Raw genomic sequence first — 26,205 nt, 5'->3', positions numbered from 1 at the left:
CCAAGTTCCTGGGGGTCAGAGGTGGCCGAAGATGGAGGTATAGAAATGGAAATTAAGCAATGGATTAGTTCTGGTTGGAGTGATTTGAAGAAGAGTCGACAGGAAGAGTTGCTGTGACTGGCCTTGTTGTATAACACAGGAACCTGGGTAACACCAAGAAGAGAGGAACAATGACTGGATACTAAGGAAATGTGGATGGTCAGAGGGATGTGCGGAATGATGAGGAAGAGACAACATCAGGAATAATATTTCAGCGGCCCAGTGAAGATTGTGGGATCACCCACAATCTAGGATCTAGATTCGCAGAACCTTACTCAGGCTTTGAGGGTTAAATGACGAGGAGCGATTAAGCAAGAACCACTGTCGCCGTGGTTAATCAAAGCCTACCCTTGTTCAGAGGGCCTTGTCACAAGGAACTTGTTAGTAACTCCGTGGGTTTGCTACTCCCTGATCCTGAGGATGCTGGCTGATCGATCTTACTCAGGAACGATGCTCCATATGGGGGAACCCCAAGATGGATGGCAGGCAGCAGGGGGACTGAACAGGTCACCATGAAGTGGTTAGTCGGGTGTAGCACGGATGGATTCAGCCAGCTTGTGGGTTTTCGGCAATCAGCGGATAAATGGGGGAGTGATTTTTGCAAGGACTGGACGCCGGGGAGGGGTGTTCCCGTTACAGAATCACAGGATTCTTACAATGCAGAAAGAGGCCATTCAGCCCATCGAGCCTGTGAAAGAGCACCCTACCTGGGCCCACACAGCCACCCTATCCCCGTGACCATGCTCATTGATCACGACCAATCTACCTAACCTGCACATCATTGGGCTGTGGGAGGAAACTCACGCAGACACGGGGAGAACCTGCAGACTCCACACAGACAGTCACCCGAGGTGTTGGAGAGAGAAAGTGTGGAAATGGACAGCATTCATGTTGCAAGTCCCCTGTTCCACACACACCCCTCCCCCATCAGTGCCCTGGCCCCCTGTGCAACAAGTTATCATATCAGCTGACTCAATTCCAAAAGAAACATACGGAATGCCGAAAGAGCCCATTACGGAATCCCAGCACCCCAGAAATAGCAGCCTCGACACGGAGCAGCCCTGCCAAATCTTACACCGTATTGCCGAGGACCTGATAGTGCCAAGTGAAACTACACTGAATTTTCAAATTCATTACTCACCAAACCAATCCCAGAAAGTTAAGCTGCTCATTAACAATAACAATTTCACAGTGTTATCCATGTGTTATAATGGCTAATACTATGTTATAATGGTTAATGTCATGTTATAAAAGTTAATGCCATGTTATAATGATTAATGTCATGTTATAATAGTTAATACCATGTTATAATGGTTAATACCATGTTATGATGGTTAATGCCAGGTTATAATGGTTAATGCCAGGTTATAATTGTTAATGCCATGTTATAATGGTTAATGCCATGTTATAATTGTTAATACCATGTTATAATGATTAATGTCATGTTATAATAGTTAATACCATGTTATATTGGTTAATGCCATGTTATAGTGTAGGTTAGCATAGTGTAGGTTAGATGGCTTTAGTTTCGGTGCAACATCGTGGGCCGAAGGGCCTGTACTGCGCTGTATTGTTCTATGTTCTATAACGGTTAATGCCATGTTGTAATGGTTAATGCTATGTCGTAATAGTTAATACCATGTTATAATGGTTAATACCATGTTGTAATGGTTAATGCCATGTTGTAATAGTTAATACCAAGTTACAATGGTGAATGCCATGTTATAACGGTTAATGCCATGGTATAATAGTTAATGCCATGTTATAATGGTTCATGCCATGTTATAATAGTTAATGCCATGTTATAATAGTTAATACCATGTTCTAATGATTAATGTCATGTTATAATAGTTAATACCATGTTATAATGGTTAATACCATGTTGTAATGGTTAATAGCATGCTATAATGGTTAATACCATGTTTTAATGGTCAATGCCATGTTGTAATAGTTAACACTATGTTCTAATGATTAATGTCATGTTATAATAGTTACTACCATGTCATAATGGTTAATGCCATGTTATAATAGTTAATACCATGTTCTAATGATTAATGTCATGTTATAATAGTTAATACCATGTTATAATGGTTAATACCATGTTGTAATGGTTAATGCCATGTCGTAATAGTTAATACTATGTTATAATGGTTAATGCCATGTTATAATAGTTAATGCGATGTTCTAATGATTAATGTCAAGTTATAATGGTTAATGCCATGTTATAATAGTTAATACCATGTTCTAATGATTAATGTCATGTTATAATAGTTAATACCATGTTATAATGCTGTTTACCAAGTTGTAATGGTTAATGCCATGTTGTAATAGTTAATGCCATGTTATAATAGTTAAAACCATGTTCTAATGATTAATGTCATGTTATAATGGTTAATGCCATGTTATAATGGTTAATACCATGTTATAATGATTAATGTCATGTTATAATAGTTACTACCATGTCATAATGGTTAATGCCATGTTATAATAATTAATACCATGTTCTAATGATTAATGTCATGTTATAATAGTTAATACCATGTTATAATGGTTAATACCATGTTGTAATGGTTAATGCCATGTTGTAATAGTTAATACTATGTTATAATGGTTAATGCCATGTTATAATAGTTAATGCCATGTTCTAATGATTAATGTCAAGTTATAATGGTTAATGCCATGTTATAATAGTTAATACCATGTTCTAATGATTAATGTCATGTTATAATAGTTAATACCATGTTATAATGCTGTTTACCAAGTTGTAATGGTTAATGCCATGTTGTAATAGTTAATGCCATGTTATAATAGTTAATACCATGTTATAATGGTTAATCCCATGTTATAATGGTTAATGCCATGTCAACTCTGGCCCAGACAAGAACAATTTAAACTTCTGAATTTCATTCCAGAATCTCCTCTTAAGAGATTTAAAACATATTTTTGCACTGTTCCTTCTTAACCCCTTTTCTCTCCCAATCCAATATTTATTTTCCATTCTTTATTTCTCCTTCTGTAACTGACTCAAATTCATTATTTTCTTTCCTCTGTTGTTTGCTGTTCCTTTCTGAATAGGGTGGTACAGTGATTAGCACTGCTGCCTCACAGCCCCAGTGACCCGGGTTCTATTCCGGCCCCGGCTCACTGTCTGTGTGGAGTTTGCACCTTCTCCCGGCAGATTCTCTCCCAGCCACAAATCCGAACTATGGAACGGAACCGAGAAGTTGTAGAGATGGATTCTCGAAGGTTAATATCAATCTTACTCATTCACAAACACAGACTCACCCTCCAGTGGAGTTACAGATCTGGCAGTCTGGGATAACCATTGTTGTAAAGGAATTGTTCAGCCATGGAACCGAGCAATTGGAGCAAACTGATTTATTATTCTGCAATATGTCAACTTTCACTTTCATGATGTGGTGTATATGGACTTCAGTAAAGCATTTGATAAGGTTCCCCACGGTAGGCTATTGCAGAAGATACGGAGACATGGGATTCAGGGTGATTTAGCAGTTTGGATCAGAAATTGACTAGCTGGAAGATCGAGGATGGTGGTTGATGGGAAATGCTCAGACTGGAGTCCAGTTACTAGTGGTGTACCACAAGGATGTTTTGGGGCCACTGCTGTTTGTCATTTTTATAAATGACCTGGAGGAGGGCGTAGAAGGATGGGTGAGTAAATTTGCAGATGACACTAAAGTCGGTGGAGTTATGGACAGTGCGGAAGGATGTTACAAGTTACAGAGGGACATAGATGAGCTGCCGCGCTGGGCTGAGAGGTGGCAAATGGAGTTTAATGCAGAAAAGTGTGAGGTGATTCATTTTGGAAGGTGTAACAGGAATACAGAGTACTGGGCTAATGGTAAGATTCTTGGTAGTGTGGATGAGCAGAGAGATCTCGGTGTCCATGTACATAGATCCCTGGGAGTTGCCACCCAGGTTGAGAGGGTTGTTAAGAAGGCGTACGGTGTGTTAGCTTTTATTGGTAGAGGGATTGAATTTCGGAGCCATGAGGTCATGTTGCAGCTGCACAAAACTCTGGTGCGGCCACATTTGGAGTATTGCGTGCAATTCTGGTCGCCGCATTGTAGGAAGGATGTGGAAGCATTGGAAAGGGTGCAGAGGAGATTTACCAGCATGTTGCCTGGTATGGAGGGAAGATCTTATGAGGAAAGGCTGAGGGACATGAGGCTGTTTTTGTTAGAGAGAAGGTTAAGAGGTGACTTAATTGAGGCATACAAGATAATCAGAGGATTAGATAGGGTGGACAGTGAGAGCCTTTTTCCTCGGATGGTGATGGCTAGCACGAGGAGACATAGCTTTAAATTGAGGGGAGATAGATATAGGACAGATGTCAGAGGTAGGTTCTTTACTCAGAGAGTAGTAAGGGTGTGGAATGCCCTGCCTGCAACAGTAGTGGACTCGCCAACACTAAGGGCATTCAAATGGTCATTGGATAGACATATGGACGATAAGGGAATAGTGTAGATGGGCTTTAGAGTGGTTTCACAGGTCGGCGCAACATCGAGGGCCGACGGGTCTGTACTGCGCTGTAATGTTCTATGTTCATCGACATTGTCCACAGTGAGACAACCGTCTAGGTAAACCCGGCTAGAGGTACAGAAGGAGAACCGTGCGACAGGCAAGAGTGGAACCATGAGGGCAAGTTGCAAAGTGTTGGAGGATGATGGGTTGGTCGACCATCTGAGAACGAGGAAGGCTCCCGCCGCATGCTGACGGTCCATCCATTTGGATGTTAATTCAAGGGGTTTGAGCGTTGGGTCAGAGCGGGGAACCAATCGGGGAGCTTTAAACACGGACTTGTCGGAAAGCTGGCGTGCTGGTTTGAGAGGCAACGGCAGGTTCACGGAAAGGAAGGTGGGCTTGGAATCGGGGTGATTGCGTGCGAGGACAGAAAGTTGAGGAATGGCGAGAACTAGACTCTGAGAATGATGGGCTTCGATTGGTAAAACAACATTTTCTCTTCAGATTTCGGACAGAATTTTCAGCAGACTCTGGATCCGCCATGATTATAGTAAATGGCAGAGCAGCCTCGCAGGGCCGAATGGCCTCCTCCTGCTCCTATTTTCTCTGTTTCTATGTAGACTAACCTTCTTGAGGATGATGTCGATATAGCCAGCGATTAGCTGAGAGATCTGTTCGCCCTCAGTAGTCTGGACAGAGTAGTAGCTCTCCTGGTATTCGCCAAAGTCCTGCAGATGAAGAGAGAGTTGGATGAATATTAATGAGTGATGGAAAGGTACTTCAAAGAGCATCCAGACTGCTTCCCAGTTCCTTCTATCTTCCCACACTGTATCCAAGAGAAAGGGTAACCAGATAACCCATTCCCCTCATCTCTTTCAACTGGAGGAGACCACATCACCAACTGGTTCCTCCAGTTGAAGACCAAATCATTGAACCAAAATTGCTTGATGTAATTCAAGGGATGAAACCTTCATCGTAGGTTCTTGGCACGAGCTGGCACCAACCATCCAGGAGGCGACATGCTGAAGTGACAATCTATACCTGCCCCCCTTTACCAAGTCCCAAAAGGCAGATTCTGTTGGCGTGCGTTGACAAGGTGCAGGATTCGGAGCAGCCCGCTGAGCGCAGGAGCAAGCTGCACCTGCTCGGAGCGGGGACACACCTCTGCCCTCCAACACCATTCACAGAAATCCCCAACCACAGCTCCAGCATCAGCTCGCACATCACACCAGGGCATGGGTCGCGACTGGGTGGATGTCCCCCAAGTACTGCAGAGCCCAGCACAGGGCACAAAGGGTGGTGCTGTGGCCCTTGCAAATTGGGGTGCACGTGGATGTGGCCAGTGTTCATACACCCACAGCGGTGACGGTGGAAGGAATGCATAGTAAAGGCAAGAACCCAAATATTGTGTCTTGCCCTTTGTTGCAACAGATAAACTCTCCAGGGGAAGGGGAAGTCGGAGGACTCCGTTTGCCCCCGGGGTTGACTGCGGCCATTCTCTAGGAGATAAACATCAGGATGTTACAGCCTTCCTGTCTGACGGGACACACACAGTGGCAAGACAATGAAATCCTGGCCCAGGGGCTTCTCAGCTTTCATCATCGGGGGTGGCACGGTGGCACAGTGGTTAGCACTGCTGCCTCACAGCTCCAGGAACCCGGGTTCAATTCTGGCCTTGGTGACTGTCTGTGCGGAGTCTGCACGTTCTCCTCGTCTGCGTGGGTTTCCTCCGGGTGCTCCGGTTTCCTCACACACTCCAAAGATGTGCAGGTTAGATGGACTGACCATGATAAATTGCCCCTTAAGAGTCCAAATGTTTAGGTGGGGTCACAGGGATCGGCGTGGGCCTGGGTAGCGAGCTCTATCAGAGGATCGGTAGAGACTCAATAGGCTGAATGGCCTCGCTCTGCACTGTAGGGATTCTATCTCTGTCCGAACAAATTAAACGGCTCTGGAATTACAGGCAAGAAGGCAACATTTCCAATATCCTACCAGAGTAAAGCTCTTTGGAGAGGCTGCCCAGCGTTTAACAGTGGTGAGTGGCCATTCCTGCATCACTTCTTTGGTCTTTTCATCGACTCGCATCACTGATTCTTTGGTAATCCCCATAAGTCTAGGAACCAATTTGTTCTTCCCCTTCATTTTTTCCTAAAAAAATTAAGACCATTCATCTGTAACAGTTCATCCAGTAAACCCACTGCCCCAAAGTTATGCTGAAACCAGTCGAGCTCCAATATATTTCCTTTCCATAAAACATAGGAGGAGAATTAGGCCATTCGGCCCATCGGGTCTGCTCCGCCATTCAATCATGTCTGATAAAATGGTGTGTATCGAATAGAATGCCATAGAATTCTGTTAGTGATATATTTTGACCCAAATCATCCGAATCTCTGATCAGAAACCCCGGGTCAGACAATTAACTGTCCCCTCACCTTCCTCCGATGGAAAATCCTGCAGGAAACTGTTGAGGGAGCAGCGGAGAGAATCCGTGCAGGAACCACATCCCCCTTTTATTGCACTCTCTGTTTAGATTCTGGTAAATGTTCACCAACTCACTGTAAAATCTTTTTGGGGGGGGGGGGGGAAGAAATCGAACAGCTTTGCAGTGTGGCAGCTACTCTTCCTGTCGGGTGTGACACGAGTGGATGGGGGGGGGGGGGGGGGGGGGGTAAGCTGTGTAGGGCGGGGAGGTCAGTTCAGGAATCAGTTATCGGGGGCTGGAATTTCTGCAGCCAGAGAGTGGTGAATCTGTGGAACTCTTTGCTGCAGAAGGCTGAGGAGGCGAAATTACCGAGTGTTTTACAGAGAGAGACAGATAGGTTCTTGATTAATAAGGGGATCAGAGGGCAGCACGGTGGCGCAGTGGGTTAGCCCTGCTGCCTCACGGCGCCGAGGTCACAGGTTCGATCCCAGCTCTGGGTCACAGTCTGTGTGGAGTTTGCACATTCTCCCCGTGTTTGTGTGGGGTTCGCCTCCACAACCCAAAAGATGTGCAGGTTAGGTGGATTGGTGATGCTAAATTACCCCTTAATTGGAAAAAATGAATTGGGCACTTTAAATTTGTAAAAAAAAAATAAGATGATCAGGGGTAATGGGGAGAAAAGAGGAGAATGGGGATGAGAAAAATATCAGCCATGCTTGAATGGGCCGAGTGGCCTAATTCTGCTCCCATGTCGCATGGTCTAATTTTCAATCCAACATTTCCAGTTAGTAAATAAGAACCGACTATAACTCAAAGAATTGGAAACTTCCTCACAGGATCCCAGAGAACAGGGAACTTGCCTATTGCATGTTCAGACTCCCCAGGCAATTCCCATGGAGGCAAATGCGTTGGGACTTCAAAATGGTTCCTGTAGCACATTTTGGGGGGTGAGAGGGGGTGGGTGTACATCCGGTCTCAGGCGATCCATGGATTGGAAGGACTGGACCATTGTGCTAAAAAGTAACATATTGGCTCGGGAAAAGCTAGCAGAGAAAGCATCAGTTACAAATCGGTTTTAGAGGGAACAGCAGTCAGTGGACACGCAAAGTTGTGCTGTACTTCAAACTTCTGGGAGATTGGGTGGGATTCAGATCACGGAACAGGACAGTCTGATCAGACACTGCTAGTGGATAATGACAATCTGATCAGGCTTTTCGATCAGCTCGGAGGGTCCTAGTTGAGATACATCCCTGCAGCAACATGGGGAGAGTTGTGAGGATGGGGGGTGTGGATATGGGAAAATGAGATTGTCAGCAGGAAATTTGGCTCAGGTTTGGTTGGCACAGACTGAAGGATGTTCATTGGCCAGCACAGACATCCCTCACTCGAGCGGGGGTCACAGTTAACAACAGCAATTTGCTGCTTCCGCTCCCAACGAATCAATCACTTTACCCAACAACTTAATATTAAAAAGGCATCAAGTCCAGGAATGACAGCTTCAAACGTTGCTCATTAAGGCTCCACTGAACATTCTACACACACACACACACACACACACACACACACACACACACACACACACACACACACACACACACACACACACACACACACACACACACACACACACACACCCACCCTTTCACCATCAGAACACAGCTGGGTCGCTCAGATTCTGAAGTGTGTGAAAACTGGGGGAAGAGGAGAGGTGCTTACCTTCACCAAAAAGAACGACACCCCGTAGGTTCGGAGCGAGCGCGCCAACTTAACGTACTTAACCTTTGCTTCAATCTCAGTCATTTCCCCGCAGTTCTTGTGCTCCTAACGCAAGAAATCACAAAGAAAAATTAATTTCCGACTTGGCTGAAGTGCCTTTTTGGTGAATCGCTCTCTCCCTGCGCAGGTTTCCTGGTCGCTTCCCACCTCTCTACTTCTCTCCATTTGGCTTGTTAAAAATGGTCATGCACTTGGGAAGAAAGTGTGGGAAAGGGCAGGGAAGTGGGATTACAGCGATTAACTACAGGGGGCAATGCTAGCACTGGCATTGGTATAATGGGCTGAATAGCCTCCTGCAATGCTAAAATTCTCTCCATATTTCACCATGATCGATATTTCTCTCCTGGTCTCCTGACCTCCATCGGCAGTTTCTGTAACACTGCGTTCTGGTGCTGAATCATGTCTTCGTTAAAGCTGAAAACAGTTGCATCCTGTTAATTGCAAATTACTTGCAATGATATAGCACCTCTAAGTTAGCTAAACGACCCAAAGCACAAGCGTTATCAAACAGAGTTCGACTTAAGGAGATGTTGCGCTAAATGAGCGAAAGCTTGATCAAGGTGGGAGGTTCGAAAAGGAGCACTTTATGGTAAGAGAGGCAGAGATCTAGAGGGAGAAGATTTTGCGAGGAGTTCCATAGCTTAGGGTCTCGGCAGGGCCACCAATGGTGGGCAGGACACTTAAAATTGGGATTATACAAGAGGCCAGAAATTTTGGTGGGTGATCGGATTTGAAGGAGGTTACAGACAGGAGGGAAGCAGCATTTTTAAAATTTATTCACGGTGTATGGGCACTGCTGGCTGGGCCAGCATATATTGCCCATCTCTTGAGAAGGTGGTGGTGAGCTGCCTTCTTGAACCGTTGCAGTCCTTGAGGTAGGTACACCCACAGTGCTGTTAGGGAGGGAGTTCCAGGATGTTGTCCCAGTAACAGTGAAGGAACGGCCGATATATTTCCAAGTCAGGGAACATCCAGGTGGTGGGGTTCCCAGGTATCTGCTGCCTAAGGAGATACTAGTTGGTAGCAGTCATGGATTTGGAAGGTGCTGCCTAAGGAGTCTTGGGTGAGTTACCGCAGTGCATCTTGTAGGTGGCACACACGGCTGCCACTGTTCGTTGGTGGTGGAGGGAGTGAATGTTTGTGGACGGGGTGCCAATCAAACGGGGCTGCTTTGTCCTGGACGGTGTTTCTTGAGTGTTGTTGGAGCTGCACTCATCCCGGCAAGTGGAGAGTATTCCATCACACTCCTGACTTGTGCCTTGTGGACGGTGGACAGACTTTGGGGAGTCAGGAGATGAGTTACTTGCAGCAGAGTTACTGCTAAATGGGCTTTGATAAAGTAATCTTGCCAGAGGGATCCTTTATATTATATTGCGATTGGAAGCTTGAGAGGGATTGAATAAACCGCAAGTATTTTTTGTATATTTTTATGTATTTGTATCCAGGTGGTGTGGACTGAACTTGGGGGTTTCACATATAAAGAGACACAAATTGAAAGGTCGGAGACCTTCGCTCTCCCAGATCTATGCTCAGCATCGCTTGGCAGGATGAGGTCACCTCCTCAAGAGGCCCTGCTTACTCCTAATGGAAGACACGCATCGCTAAACCATTGATGTCTTTACTGGTTTGGCCAGGAGTCATCAGATGGATAGTGGCCATTTACCACAGGACCTTCGTACAATAAACTGACCATTGGGCCGCAAAATCTTTGGCCTCCATATCTCCCTTGCAAGGATACCAGCAAGTGAGATATGAAGCTGGTGGACAATGACACTGACACAGATGGTCGCTGATGGCAGTGACCTCTGTTTAGAATGGCTTTGGAAGAGGTGAGCCACCTGGACAAGAGAAAGGCCCAGGGGAAACAGAGACTAGCGAATTCTGCACCATCTCAGCCCAATGCCTGCAGCAGAGACTGCCACGCCAGAGAATGTTTAACACAAAGTTGATGACCATGTCGCAAACCATCTTCCATTGAGATGGAAGGCTGCCACACTCCACAACTGAAACTGTGGCGTAGTTGGGTTAGGAGGCGTATGCTTGCAATGTTGCGCTCTGTAAATAAACACAAGATTGAGTAAAGGTTGCCTCTAGTACTATCCTTCACCAACTGGCATGAATGTAGACCTGGAAATGATAAGCTGTTGTATATTGTGTTAGGGCAGCTTCTGTACCTGAAATATTCTCTTTTCTGCATTTCTCTGTTTAATGTACTCCTTTGGCAGGAACTCCTTCAGACTAGAATACAAGGTGAAGAAGAAAGAGAGAGAGAGCATTAAAGCCACCACCCCAGTCACACAGCTCTTCCAGGTCACAGCCCCAAGCCCCAGCAATTCAAGGGTCCCCACTCTATTCCACTCACCCCCCCAGTCATGTTCCTTCCCCCCTGACATGCCGAACACCAACAGTTAATGCGGGAACTCACTCGAGAAATCCAGGTTTGTGCTTGTGTTCCACGTGAGGTCCAAACTGGATCTGGGCCTGAATGCCCCCGAATTCACATGCTTTCTCAAAGGAAACTGGGTGCGACCCATTGAGAATATCATCCCGAGCCTTTACACAGCAAAGCATCATGAAAGAGAAAAGAGATTGGCCTCGTTCAAATTTATTACCAAGAAAAATAAAGACACAATCGTAGAGAGAGATTCTGACACAGCCATACACACGCAGAGACGTACACGTGTAGACAAACAGCCATACACGCGCAGAGACGTACACGTGTAGACAAACAGCCATACACACGCAGAGACGTACACGTGTAGACAAACAGCCATACACACGCAGAGACGTACACGTGTAGACAAACAGCCATACACACGCAGAGACGTACACGTGTAGACAAACAGCCATACACACGCAGAGACGTACACGTGTAGGCAAACAGCCATACACACGCAGAGACGTACACGTGTAGACAAACAGCCATACACACGCAGAGACGTACACGTGTAGACAAACAGCCATACACACGCAGACACGTACACGTGTAGACAAACAGCCATACACACGCAGAGACGTACACGTGTAGACAAACAGCCATACACACGCAGAGACGTACACGTGTAGACAAACAGCCATACACACGCAGAGACGTACACGTGTAGACAAACAGCCATACACACGCAGAGACGTACACGTGTAGACAAACAGCCATACACACGCAGAGACGTACACGTGTAGACAAACAGCCATACACACGCAGAGACGTACACGTGTAGACAAATAGCCATACACACGCAGAGACGTACACGTGTAGACAAACAGCCATACACACGCAGAGACGTACACGTGTAGACAAACAGCCATACACACGCAGAGACGTACACGTGTAGACAAACAGCCATACACACGCAGAGACGTACACGTGTAGACAAATGTGTACCTACAAATGCGTACACACATGCGCATACATGTACAAGCATGCACACGCACACGCAAAAAAGTCAGCTGCCCCATGATATACATGGAGAAGGAGCCATCTCCAACCGACATAACAGGCCCAACTTCATCAGCTGACATCCTATAAGAGTCAAACAATTAAGTCTGGGGTTTCACATGGGGTATTTGAATTCGCCCCCCCCTCCCTCCCGTGCCACCCAACTGAGAGAGGAGGGATGTTCCTCGGGGTCACTGGGATTCACGCCTTGCTGACTACGGTATCGCAGAAGCACAGATTTGGAGATCAGTGCTGACATCTTGTGCAATTATCCACAAGGTCAGGAGGTCAAAGACAGCCTTCGGGATCTTGGCTAAGGAAAGAGCCTGTCGCTGACACCCCTCCCCCACCCCCCTTATTCCCCAGGTTTTCAATGTAACATAAGGGATGGGGGCTTCACCAAAAGGAAATGATTTTAAATTAAGACGAAAGAGCAGTTCAATTTGTTTAATTTACACCACTGTTTGTAATGAATGCTGGACGTTCTACTTCATCGAGATGGTGTCCAGGTGGAGAGACCTTGACACTGGTTTATGTTTGAACACGGACAGGATTGGAGTGCGGGGCACTCATGCCGCATAAGGGTTCTGTGTACAACACCTGCCATTCTGTATCCTTAGGCGCCCGCATTGTGCCAATAAAACGGGCCGCAATGTGACACGCTTTGTAGGCCATGAACTCTCCACAGGAATTACCCAAATCACCAGTTCCCTCATCACACTCAACCCAGGCACCTCCCCTACTGTCAAATCAGTGAAAGGAATCCTGTACCTGGACATACAGCAGATTAAGCTGCACTGGGTCCCGGGAATCCACATTCTGGTCAGAGTAAAAGAACTTCCGCCGTAACAGCAGCGTTTCATTCTCATCAACTCCTTGCTCTCGGAAGGTTCGGCTGTGGTCCAACCAATTCACTGTCAGAGATTAAAAAACAATATACAGACAACATCCATCATCATTATGTTATTCTCTAAGTCTGAATAAAGATTGTAGACTTCCAGTTAACACAAATACTTTATTCAGTGGGTTTGTTCTGTCTCCAGAGCTCAACCAGGCGTAATATAGTCAAGAGGCAAAACAAGAGAAGCGAAGGTAAGCTGCCTATGCTGAGCTGTCTCTGTCTGCTGCTGCTCACTAGCCCTGTGCTTCTGAAAGAGGCGGATCCTCCCTTGGGCTGGACCCTTTATACCCGTCCCTGATGCTGCCCCCTAGTGACGCTGTGACTGTTACATCTGTCTGCAGTCCCTGGTGTATGTGCAGATGTACAGATCACCACAATCATCATCCTCACTCTTCCCCCTCGACCGGGGTCCCGATCCATTACCCTCAAGATCCCGCCCACACTGTGCACAGCCAGGTCTGCAACTTCACAAGTAACATCAGAATGAACGCCGAGCCTCTCGCAAAGGGGAGGCCTTTTGGCCTATTGTACCCATGCCAGCCCCTCGAAAGACCAACCCAATTTCTGGAGATGCCAGAAAACAATCCTCTTCTTTAATTCAAAGTACCCAATTAATTTTTTTTCCCAATTAAGGAGCAATTTAGCGTGGTCAGTGCACCTACCCTACATATCTCTAGGTTGTGGGGTGAGACCCACGCAGACACGGGGAGAATGTGCAAACTCCACACGGACAGTGACCCAGGGCCGGGATCGAACCCGGGTCCTCGGCGCCGTGAGGCAGCAGTGCTAACCGCCCTTCCAGAAAACAATCTTATGGAACACAATTGGTGTGATCACCTCACCAAATAATGGGATGGAGAAATTCTCATTCACTCTCACAGCTCCAACTACACCACATCTCCTGAAAATATCACTCAAGGTGAACCCCTGGGAAATATTTTAGTTACAAGGAACTGGGAATGTTTTTAATGTGGGGCAATTTCCCGTTTGAGGAATACGTGAAATTCATTGCGGTGTTGGAAGAACCCCGACTCCATTCCAAACGAAGACAGACTTACGGTCATCGTCCGTATGAAGCTTAGCTTTTAACTTCTCCATCTTTTTTTCGTCTCGCAACAGAGTTCTGTCTTTCTTCAGTGTCCCTGTTCCATCTTCTTTTTTCTCTTCAATTATATCCTGGATCAAAGAATATTCTTCATAATTTGTGATGCCTGGAATTAGAGAAATATAACCAGGTGTTTAGTGGCACGGGACGCGGGTCATGGTGGGTGGGGGGGGGCAGAGTTGTTGGACTCGCAGCGCTATTGGACAAACCTATTCGACTGCAGATAGGGACAAGTAGTTCACCAACAGTTTTGGAATCATCGATCATGACAGTCTTCACGGCTCCGTCCAGCATCCTCACTTTCTGCGGCCTCTGTTTTTTCTTATACTCCAGAATATCCTAAACAGGAGAGCACCAGACAGGTTCAATCATACAAGTCATTCGGTGAGTGGAGCTTTGATCCACATTCCAGACCTGAATCCGGTTCCATTTAGTCGGCCTCGAAGCAAGCACGTTAACTAGAATTACAGCAATTGGATTTCAGTGCAAGGTATTCACTTCAGATCAATAAAGGACAGAACAGAGGATTGTATAAATGGCGATGAGGGTCAAAGAAACTGGAGGATTCAGGTACACAAATTATTAAATATCCTGAACAGGTACTGTACAGAAACTAATCCCGAAGGTTCAGGATGCAGAGGAAATTCACCAGGATGTTGCCTGGGATGGAATGTATAAGTTATGAAAAGAGGTTGGATAGGCTGGGGTTGTTTTCCCTGGAGCAGAGAAGACTGAGGGGTGACCTGATCGAGGTGGACAAGATTATGAGGGGCATGGACAGGGTGGAGAGGGAGCAGCTGGTCCCCTTAGTTGAAGGGTCGGTTACGAGGGACACACAAGTTCAAGGTGAGAGGTGGGAGGTTTAGGAGGGATGTGAGGAAAACGTTTTACCCAGTGGGTGGAGACGGTCTGGAACGCGCTGCCTGGGAGGGGGGTGAGGGTCTGGAACGTGCTGCCTGGGAGGGTGGTGAGGGTCTGGAACGTGCTGCCTGGGAGGGGGATGAGGGTCTGGAACGTGCTGCCTGGGAGGGTGGTGAGGGTCTGGAACACGCTGCCTGGGAGGGTGGTGAGGGTCTGGAACGCGCTGCCTGGGAGGGTGGTGAGGGTCTGGAATGCGCTGCCTGGGAGGGTGGTGAGGGTCTGGAACGCGCTGCCTGGGAGGGTGGTGAGGGTCTGGAACGTGCTGCCTGGGAGGGTGGACATGGTCTGGAACGTGCTGCCTGGGAGGGGGGTAGAGGCGGGTTGCCTCACATCCTTTAAAAAGTACCTGGATGAGCACCTGGCACTTCCTGACATTCGAGGCTGTGGGCCAAGGGCTGGCCAATGGGATTAGGCCGGCAGGTCAGGCGTTGTTCATGCGTTGGTGCAGACTTGATGGGCCGAAGAGCCTCTTCTGCATTGTGTGATTCTGTTCCTGAAATGCCGATCTTCAAACCGAGAGGACCAGGACACAAGGGAGAAGTGCTGCTTCAGCCATGTCCTGGCGACATCACACCTGGAGTTGCTGTGAACAGCAGCAGGCCTCACTCCTTGGAAAGGATATATTGTTCACTGTGTCCCAGGTGTCGTACAGAACTCTGGTACGGCCGCATTTGGAGTATTGCGTACAGTTCTGGTCACCGCATTATAGGAAGGACGTGGAGGCTTTGGAGCGGGTGCAGAGGAGATTTACCAGGATGTTGCCTGGTATGGAGGGTAAATCTTATGAGGAAAGGCTGATGGACTTGAGGTTGTTTTCGTTGGAGAGAAGAAGGTTAAGAGGAGACTTAATAGAGGCATGCAAAATGATCAGGGGGTTGGATAGGGTGGACAGTGAGAGCCTTCTCCCACGGATGGAAATGGCTGGCACGAGGGGACATAGCTTTAAACTGAGGGGTAATAGATATAGGACAGAGGTCTGGTGGAGAGGAAACCCGAGACACTACACGTGTAGTGTCTCCCACCCGCCCTCCTCCTCTAACCTAATAATAAAACCCTTTGGTCTGAGGTAAGTACCATATTTTTATTATATTATTATTATTTTTTATAAAAATTTAATTTAGTTGTTAGCCAGATCTTGGTAGAAAGTTAGAGGAATGGCAGGGAAGGGAGTGCAATGTTCCTCCTGCAGGATGTTTGAGGTGAGGGATGCAGTTAGTGTCCCTGCTGATTTTACCTGCAGGAGGTGCTGCCATCTCCAGCTCCTCCAAGACCGAGTTAGGGAACTGGAGCTGGAGTTAGAACATAGAACAATACAGCGCAGTACAGGCCCTTCGGCCCACGATGTTGCACCGAAACAAAAGCCATCTAACCTACACTATGCCATTATCATCCATATGTTTATCCAATAAACTTTTAAATGCCCTGAGTTGGAAGAACTTCGGATCATTCGGGAGGCAGAAGGGGTCATAGATAGCAGCTTCAGGGAATTAGTTACACCAAAGATTGGAGATAGGTGGGTAACTGTAAGAGGGACTGGGAAAAAACAGTCAGTGCAGGGATCCCCTGCGGTCGTTCCCCTGAGAAACAAGTATACCGCTTTGGATACTTGTGGGGGGGACGACTTACCAGGGGTAAGCCATGGGGTACGGGCCTCTGGCACGGAGTCTGTCCCTGTTGCTCAGAAGGGAAGGGGGGAGAGGAGCAGAGCATTAGTAATTGGGGACTCTATAGTCAGGGGCACAGATAGGAGATTTTGTGGGAGCGTGAGAGACTCACGTTTGGTATGTTGCCTCCCAGGTGCAAGGGTACGTGATGTCTCGGATCGTGTTTTCCGGGTCCTTAGGGGGGAGGGGGAGCAGCCCCAAGTCGTGGTCCACATTGGCACCAACGACATAGGTAGGAAAGGGGACAAGGATGTCAGGCAGGCTTTCAGGGAGCTAGGATGGAAGCTCAGAACTAGAACAAACAGAGTTGTTATCTCTGGGTTGTTGCCCGTGCCACGTGATAGTGAGATGAGGAATAGGGAGAGAGAGCATTTAAACACGTGGCTACAGGGATGGTGCAGGCGGGAGGGTTTCAGATTTTTGGATAACTGGGGCTCTTTCTGGGGAAGGTGGGACCTCTACAGACAGGATGGTCTACATCTGAACCTGAGGGGCACAAATATCCTGGGGGGGAGATTTGTTAGTGCTCCTTGGGGGGGTTTAAACTAATGCAGCAGGGGCATGGGAACCTGGATTGTAGTTTTAGGGAAAGGGAGAATGAGAGTATAGAGGTCAGGAGCACAGATTTGACATCGCAGGAGGGGGCCAGTGTTCAGGTAGGTGGTTTGAAGTGTGTCTACTTCAATGCCAGGAGTATACGAAACAAGGTAGGGGAACTGGCAGCGTGGGTTGGTACCTGGGACTTCGATGTTGTGGCCATTTCGGAGACATGGATAGAGCAGGGACAGGAATGGATGTTGCAGGTTCCGGGGTTTAGGTGTTTTAGTAAGCTCAGAGAAGGAGGCAAAAGAGGGGGAGGTGTGGCGCTGCTAGTCAAGAGCAGTATTACGGTGGCGGAGAGGATGCTAGATGGGGACTCTTCCGAGGTAGTATTGGCTGAAGTTAGAAACAGGAAAGGAGAGGTCACCCTGTTGGGAGTTTTTTATAGGCCTCCTAATAGTTCTAGGGATGTAGAGGAAAGGATGGCGAAGATGATTCTGGATATGAGCGAAAGTAACAGGGTAGTTATTATGGGAGACTTTAACTTTCCAAATATTGACTGGAAAAGATATAGTTCGAGTACAATAGATGGGTCGTTTTTTGTACAGTGTGTGCAGGAGGGTTTCCTGAAACAATATGTTGACAGGCCAACAAGAGGCGAGGCCACGTTGGATTTGGTTTTGGGTAATGAACCAGGCCAGGTGTTGGATTTGGAGGTAGGAGAGCACTTTGGGGACAGTGACCACAATTCGGTGACGTTTACGTTAATGATGGAAAGGGATAAGTATACACCGCAGGGCAAGAGTTATAGCTGGGGGAAGGGCAATTATGATGCCATTAGACGTGACTTGGGGGGGATAAGGTGGAGAAGTAGGCTGCAAGTGTTGGGCACACTGGATAAGTGGGGCTTGTTCAAGGATCAGCTACTGCGTGTTCTTGATAAGTATGTACCGGTCAGACAGGGAGGAAGGCGTCGAGCGAGGGAACCGTGGTTTACCAAGGAAGTGGAATCTCTTGTTAAGAGGAAGAAGAAGGCCTATGTGAAGATGAAGTGTGAAGTTTCGGTTGGGGCGATGGATAGTTACAAGGTAGCGAGGAAGGATCTAAAGAGAGAGCTAAGACGAGCAAGGAGGGGACATGAGAAGTATTTGGCAGGAAGGATCAAGGAAAACCCAAAAGCTTTCTATAGGTATGTCAGGAATAAGCGAATGACTAGGGAAAGAGTAGGACCAGTCAAGGACAGGGATGGGAAATTGTGTGTGGAGTCTGAAGAGGTAGGCGAGATACTAAATGAATATTTTTCGTCAGTATTCACTCAGGAAAAAGATAATGTTGTGGAGGAGAATGCTGAGCCCCAGGCTAATAGAATAGATGGCATTGAGGTACGTAGGGAAGAGGTGTTGGCAATTCTGGACAGGCTGAAAATAGATAAGTCCCCGGGACCTGATGGGATTTATCCTAGGATTCTCTGGGAGGCCAGGGAAGAGATTGCTGGACCTTTGGCTTTGATTTTTATGTCATCATTGGCTACAGGAAAATACGGAGGCTGGGGATTGAGGGTGATTTAGAGATGTGGATCAGAAATTGGCTAGCTGAAAGAAGACAGAGGGTGGTGGTTGATGGGAAATGTTCAGAATGGAGTACAGTCACAAGTGGAGTACCACAAGGATCTGTTCTGGGGCCGTTGCTGTTTGTCATTTTTATCAATGACCTAGAGGAAGGCGCAGAAGGGTGGGTGAGTAAATTTGCAGACGATACTAAAGTCGGTGGTGTTGTCGATAGTGTGGAAGGATGTAGCAGGTTACAGAGGGATATAGATAAGCTGCAGAGCTGGGCTGAGAGGTGGCAAATGGAGTTTAATGTAGAGAAGTGTGAGGTGATTCACTTTGGAAGGAATAACAGGAATGCGGAATATTTGGCTAATGGTAAAGTTCTTGAAAGTGTGGATGAGCAGAGGGATCTAGGTGTCCATGTACATAGATCCCTGAAAGTTGCCACCCAGGTTGATAGGGTTGTGAAGAAGGCCTATGGAGTGCTGGCCTTTATTGGTAGAGGGATTGAGCTCCGGAGTCGGGAGGTCATGTTGCAGCTGTACAGAACTCTGGTACGGCCGCATTTGGAGTATTGCGTACAGTTCTGGTCACCGCATTATAGGAAGGACGTGGAGGCTTTGGAGCGGGTGCAGAGGAGATTTACCAGGATGTTGCCTGGTATGGAGGGAAAATCTTATGAGGAAAGGCTGACGGACTTGAGGTTGTTTTCGTTGGAGAGAAGAAGGTTAAGAGGAGACTTAATAGAGGCATACAAAATGATCAGGGGGTTGGATAGGGTGGACAGTGAGAGCCTTCTCCGATGGATATGGCTGGCACGAGGGGACATAACTTTAAACTGAGGGGTAATAGATATAGGACAGAGGTCAGAGGTAGGTTCTTTACGCAAAGAGTAGTGAGGCCGTGGAATGCCCTACCTGCTACAGTAGTGAACTCGCCAACATTGAGGGCATTTAAAAGTTTATTGGATAAACATATGGATGATAATGGCATAGTGTAGGTTAGATGGCTTTTGTTTCGGTGCAACACTGTGGGCCGAAGGGCCTGTACTGCGCTGAATCGTTCTATGTTCTTTGAGGGAGGGCCGTATAGATTTACAGGAATGACCCAGAGACTGGCAGGGTTAACGTACACAACATGCATTGTATGCCCTGAAGGTTGAAGGTTAAGGGAATATTTGACTATCGTTTTTAAGGTATTAACCAACCAGGGGCAATGTAAGGGATAGGTTAGGGAAAAAGAATGGCCAACGGAATGTTGGCCTTCATTTCAAAGGGAACGAAGTAAAAAATAGGGAAGTCCCACTAAAAATATACAAGGCACTAGTTCAACGACACCTGGGACACAGTGAACAGTTTTGGTCCCCTTATCGAAGGAAAGACATGCTGGCATTGGAGGCAGTCCAGAGAAGGTTCACTCGGTTAGTCTCGGATATGGAGGGATTTTCTTATGAGGAGAGGTTGAGTAGGTTGGGCCTGTGCTCATTGGAGTTTAGTAGAATGAGGGCCAAACATATTGAGACATAAAGGACTCTCAGAAAGTTTGATAGGGTCGATGCTGAGAGGATGTTTCCTCTGTGGGAGAGTCGAGGACCAGAGGGCAGAATCTCAGAGTGAGGAGTCACCCATTTAAGACAGAGATGAGGAGGAATTTCTTCTCTCAGAGGGGAGTGAATCTGTGGAATTCATTACCGCAGAGAGCTGTAGAGGCTGGGTCGTTAAGTATGTTCACGATTGAGATGTGTGTACATATACGGCAAAAGTATTGTTTACAGTTTTGGTGTCCTTATCTGAGGAAGGATGTTCTTGCTATGGAGGGAGTGCAGCGAAGGTTTACCAGGCTGATTCCTGGGATGGCGGGCATGTCATATGAGGAGAGACTAAATCGGTTGGGATTATATTCATTGGAGTTTAGTAGAGTGAGAGGGGATCTCATAGAAACTTATAAAATTCTAACAGGATTAGACCGGGGAGATTCAGAAAGAATGTTCCCGATGGTGGAGAGTCCAGAACTCGGGGTCATAGTTTGAGGATAAGGAGTGAACATTTTAGGACTGAGGTGAGGAGAAATTTCTTCACCCAGAGAGTGGGGAATCTGTGGAATTCACTCCCACAGAAAGTAGTTGAGGTGAAACATTGCGAAATTTCAAGAAGGAATTAGATACAGCTCTTGAGGCTAAAGTGATCGAGGGATTTGGGTGGGAAGGCAGGATCAGGGTATTGAACTTGATGATCAGCCATGATCATAATGAATGGTGTAGCAGGCTCGAAGGGCCGAATGCCCTCCTCCTGCTTTCATTTTCTAATCAGTTAGGGACTCAAGAGTTATGGGGAAAAGGCAGGAAAGTGGAGTTGAGGATTATCATCCCAGATCACTCATTGAATGGCAGAGCAGACTCGATGGGCCGAATGGCCTGCGTTTGCTCAGATGTCCTGTGATTTTTGCTGGTTGGGGTAATGTAAGAGCAGGGGTCAAAGTTTAAAAACTAGAGTTTGCAGCAGTGAAATTAGAAAACATTTCCTCAAATAAATTTGGAATTCTCTTTCAGAAAATGGCAATCAATAGAAGATCAATTGTCCGTGCAGGAGGCCATTCGGCCCATCGAGTCTGCACTGACCGTCTGAAGGAGCACCCTACTTAGGCCCACATCCCCGGCCTATCCCCGCAACCCCAGTTAATCTGCACATCTTTGGACACTAAGGGGCAATTGAGCACGGCCAATCCACCAAACCTGCAGATCTACGGGCTGTGGGAGGAAACTCACGCAGTCATGGGGAGAACATGCAAACTCCACACAGTCAGCGAAGGCTGGAATCGGACCCGGGTCCCTGGCGCTGTGAGGCAGCAGTGCTAACCACTGTGCCACCGTGCCATTTAACTGAATTGTTAGATTTTAGTTTGCCAAAGGTAGGAAGGGATATGGGGAAAAGGTGGGTGTATGGAGTTAGGTCACAGATCAACCATAGTCTCAATGAACGACAGCACAGGTTCGAGGTGCTAAATGGTCTCATCCTATTTCTACGTTTCTTGCTCCAGTTCAAATGTTTATTGCTGAGAAAAGAGACATGATGACAAAGCTTTTCATCTTGCCCTCATCAGGGTAGATGCAAGAATGCCAAATTTCAAAGGGAACAACAATTTATATTGCATGGGAAAAGCTGATGAATTGGCAAGTGGATTCTGATTGGCCAAGGCATTGCCATGGAGAATGCAACATGGGATAATCATCCCTCACGATTTTACTTCAATTCAAAAAAGCAAGTCAAATCTGATTGGTCAAGGTGTTGCCATCAGGACCACTTGCTGCCCAACCCCCAACCAAGCTTTTTTTCAACTGACAAAAGACGCAATGCCTGGACAGCACTGACTGAACAGTCCTGAGGGCTACCAACCAACTTAAGACCATCATTTGGCTCACAATTGTAGCTCACTTACATTTGCTAGAAGTTACATGTATTCAACTACAGGGTCTGGTCACCTGCCGACAAAATAAACCTGCCTTGTGTCTGACTTGATGAGTGCGCGGTGAAAAGATTCGACGGGACGTCTCTTTTTTTTCCCCCCAGCAACAGTCAAGCGCTGAGCCACTTGCAAACATTCATCCAATTTTTCTTTAAAAAATGCAAAGGTCTATGCTTCAACCATTTCCTGTGATCCACCAACTCACTTTGTGAAGTAATTATGCCGAACACAGTTACTATCAATTTCAAACTCTGGTTGCCCAGCTGCAATCACCTGAGAGTTTCTGTGCAATCGTTTACAACTTGGAAAAATGTCATTGAATTTCTTAGCCTAGCCAGCACCAACCGTAAGATCATAAAGTTCCCTCACAACAACATTGACTTGAATGATCCGAAAAGTACAGGATCCATTAAGTTAAATACACCAATAATCGGTGTTGACGTTTAACCCTCGTCTCGGATATTTGTCAAATGCTTTTCATCTTGAAGCAGCTTTTTAAAGCAGCCCCATTGGCCAAGCCACCTCCCTGGAATCTATCCCATGCCTACTGTCGTCATGGTGACAAGACGTTGACCCCTGTCAGCCGACCATCAGTTGGAGCAGCACAAAAATGTTCAGCTGTGTTACAGGCAAAGGCCTGGGGTACAGAAGGTGAATCACAAACATGTGGCACATTTGTAGCAAGTGCAGGCTGTGACTGGAGCGAGGGAGCAGCAGACGGCTCCATCACGGGGGCATGCCAACATGGAGAGGTCCACCATTTACCCAAACCCACCACAGTCAATGGTCACCCATACACTGTGAATAAACCTTTAACAATGCTGCTTCCCTCCTATCTGCAACCTCCTTCAGTCCGATAACCTGCCAAACTCTCAACACTCTGCAAAATCTCTGGCCTCTTGCACATTCCCAACCATATCCCATCGAAGAAGAAAGAGGATCCATCATTGTGATCCACACGAGGAGCAAAAACATCAGAACAGCAGACACATAGTACTCTTTGTAAAGTACAAGGATCAAAGAGTTAAAGGGCAGGATCTTAATTATAATCGCTGGATAATTACCTCAGTCATGTGCAAACTGGAGAAGTGAGATAGACGTGTGGCTGGAGGAAAGGAGGAATTCTATCGCTCGGGACATTGGCACCAGTATTCATAGCAAGAAGTCCAATGTTATGGAATGAGAAGGGGGAGGCACTATCCACCGATCAGTTTACCCTCACCAACGGCAGCCCAGCTCTCCATCCATCACAATTTAGTCCACCCCTCAGTCCCACCCTCACCATTAACATCCCCTACCCCTCTCCCCCTCCATTAACATCCCCTCCCCCTCTCCCTCACCATTAACATCCCCTCCCCACTCCCTCACCATTAACATCCCCTCCCCCCTCACCATTAACATCCCCTCCCCCCTCACCATTAACATCCCCCCCCTCCCTCACCATTAACATCCCATCACCCTCACCATTAACATCCCCTCCCCCTCTCCCTCACCATTAACATCCCATCACCCTCACCATTAACATCCCCTCCCCCTCTCCCTCACCATTAACAACCCCTCCCCCACCCCCCTCCCTCACCATTAACATCCCCTCCCCACTCCTTCACCATTAACACCCCCTCCCCCTCCCTCCCCATTAACATCCCTCCCCTCCCCCCCTCCCTCACCATTAACACCCCTCCCCCCTCCCTCACCATTAACACCCCCTCCCCCCCTCACCATTAACATCCCCCCTCCCTCCCTCACCATTAACATCCCCTCTCCCTCTCCCTCACCATTAACACCCCCGCCCCCTCCCTCCCTCCCCATTAACATCCCCTCCCCCTCCCTCCCTCCCCATTAACATCCCCTCCCCCCTCCCTCCCTCCCCATTAACATCCCCTCCCCCTCCCTCCCTCACCATTAACACCCCCTCCCCCTCCCACCAATAACATCCCCTCCCCCCTCCCTCCCTCACCATTAACATCCCCTCCCCCCTCCCTCCCCATTAACATCCCCTCCCCCTCCCTCCCCATTAACATCCCCTCCCCCCTCCCTCACCATTAACACCCCCGCCCCCTCCCTCCCTCACCATTAACACCCCCTCCCCCCCTCACCATTAACATCCCCCCTCCCTCCCTCACCATTAACATCCCCTCCATCTCCCTCACCATTAACACCCCCCCTCCCTCCCTCACCATTAACACCCCCTCCCCCTCCCTCCCCATTAACATCCCTCCCCCTCCCCCCCTCCCTCACCATTAACACCCCCTCCCTCCCTCACCAATAACATCCCCTCCCTCACCATTAACACCCCCTCCCTCCCCATTAACATCCCCTCCCCCCCTCACCATTAACATCCCCTCCCCCCTCCCTCCCTCACCATTAACACCCCCTCCCTCACCAATAACATCCCCTCCCTCCCTCCCCATTAACATCCCCTCCCCCCTCCCTCCATCACCATTAACACCCCCTCCCCCTCTCACCAATAACATCCCCTCCCTCCCTCCCCATTAACATCCCCTCCCTCCCTCCCCATTAACATCCCCTCCCTCTCCCTCCCTCACCATTAACATCCCCTCCCCCCTCCCTCCCTCACCATTAACACCCCCTCCCTCCCTCACCAATAACATCCCCTCCCTCCCTCCCCATTAACATCCCCTCCCCCCTCCCTCCCTCACCATTAACACCCCCTCCCCCTCTCACCAATAACATCCCCTCCCTCCCTCCCCATTAACATCCCCTCCCTCCCTCCCCATTAACATCCCCTCCCTCTCCCTCCCTCACCATTAACATCCCCTCCCCCCCTCTCCCTCACCAATAACATCCCCTCCCTCCCTCCCTCACCATGAACACCCATCTCCTCCCTCACAATTTATACCCACGCAGTCCCATCAACTGACATCCTCTCTCATCCTCCACATGTTTTGCTGAAACTGGGTTCCTTACACATGTTCAGCGTCAGTACAGAATTGTTTTATTTCCATTAAACTGCGAAGGAATTGTGGAAACTTTTGTAGATTGACTGGGCAGGGTTCCATGCCGTGACTCACAGCAATCTGGCAGCGTTCCCCAAATTCAATCCATTTCAGATGGTGGGGTCCCTCAGTTGGTGGACGGGAAGTGCTTTTCCCAAAGTTTGGGAGAGAAATGGTGAGAATGCGAGGCCCTCCATCAAGAGGCCAACTGAGGATGTGATTGAGGCGGATAATGAGAGACCCGAATTAGTGGATGGGAAGGACCTGTTTCCTTCAACAAAGCAGCCGAGAAGCGGGGCAGAAATGTACTGTCGATAGCTGAAGAATTTGAGAGGAGTTCTGGAATAACTCTCTCACCCTGAGATCAGAAACTCAAACCATATTGAAAAATAAATTTGGATCTGCAATTGAGGTGCTGTAACCTACAGGACTACAGGCCAAGAGCTGGAAGGTGGGAATAGACTCGATAGATTTTCAACCTGAATGGAGACAACGGGCTGAATGGCCTCCTTTCGTGCTATCAACCGTGTTGAGTTTCTCGACGTGTGGGCAGTGTGCAGGTTAACCAAGGGTCTGCGGCACTGAGAATCTCCCAGGCCACTTTGCACCTGGCAGGAATTTGAGACATACTGGCCGGAGAATTCCGGATGCTGGGATTCGCTTTTCCCGCCAACAGCGCAACCCGCTTCCCGCGGGTTTCCCGGCGGCGTGGGGGTGCCTTCGATGGGAAATCCCATTGACAAGCGGTGGGAGTACAGAATCCCACCGCCAGGGAACCGCTGGGAAACACACGGGTGGAGAATCTCGCCCAACATGTGGGCCGTGTCGGGCGTCTCAGGAAAGTCAGGAGGCTACACTCCCCAAAAGCTCTTCACCACTCAAGTCTCTGCATCTCATGTCTGGGTGTGTTGCAGTTTATTGATGAAGATTGATTACTGCGGTGAGAA

At 47.8% G+C, this 26,205-nt stretch overlaps 1 protein-coding gene across 1 annotated transcript in view; it reads right to left on the bottom strand.

The window, feature by feature from the left end:
* Window positions 1-26,205, bottom strand: part of LOC140404494 (talin-2-like) — a 392,578-nt gene that overhangs the window by 255,907 nt on the left and 110,466 nt on the right. Inside the window, 8 exon segments of the mRNA XM_072493108.1 lie at window positions 5,151-5,252; window positions 6,517-6,672; window positions 8,663-8,767; window positions 10,897-10,960; window positions 11,148-11,275; window positions 12,930-13,072; window positions 14,118-14,270; window positions 14,374-14,503. Coding sequence (XP_072349209.1) covers window positions 5,151-5,252; window positions 6,517-6,672; window positions 8,663-8,767; window positions 10,897-10,960; window positions 11,148-11,275; window positions 12,930-13,072; window positions 14,118-14,270; window positions 14,374-14,503 — 981 coding nt within the window.

This window comes from Scyliorhinus torazame, chromosome 30 (genome assembly GCF_047496885.1).
Source record: "Scyliorhinus torazame isolate Kashiwa2021f chromosome 30, sScyTor2.1, whole genome shotgun sequence".
NCBI classification, from domain to species: domain Eukaryota; kingdom Metazoa; phylum Chordata; class Chondrichthyes; order Carcharhiniformes; family Scyliorhinidae; genus Scyliorhinus; species Scyliorhinus torazame.
The sequence above is the reverse complement of the archived record's forward strand: the minus strand, read 5'-3'. Positions and strand labels throughout refer to the sequence as shown.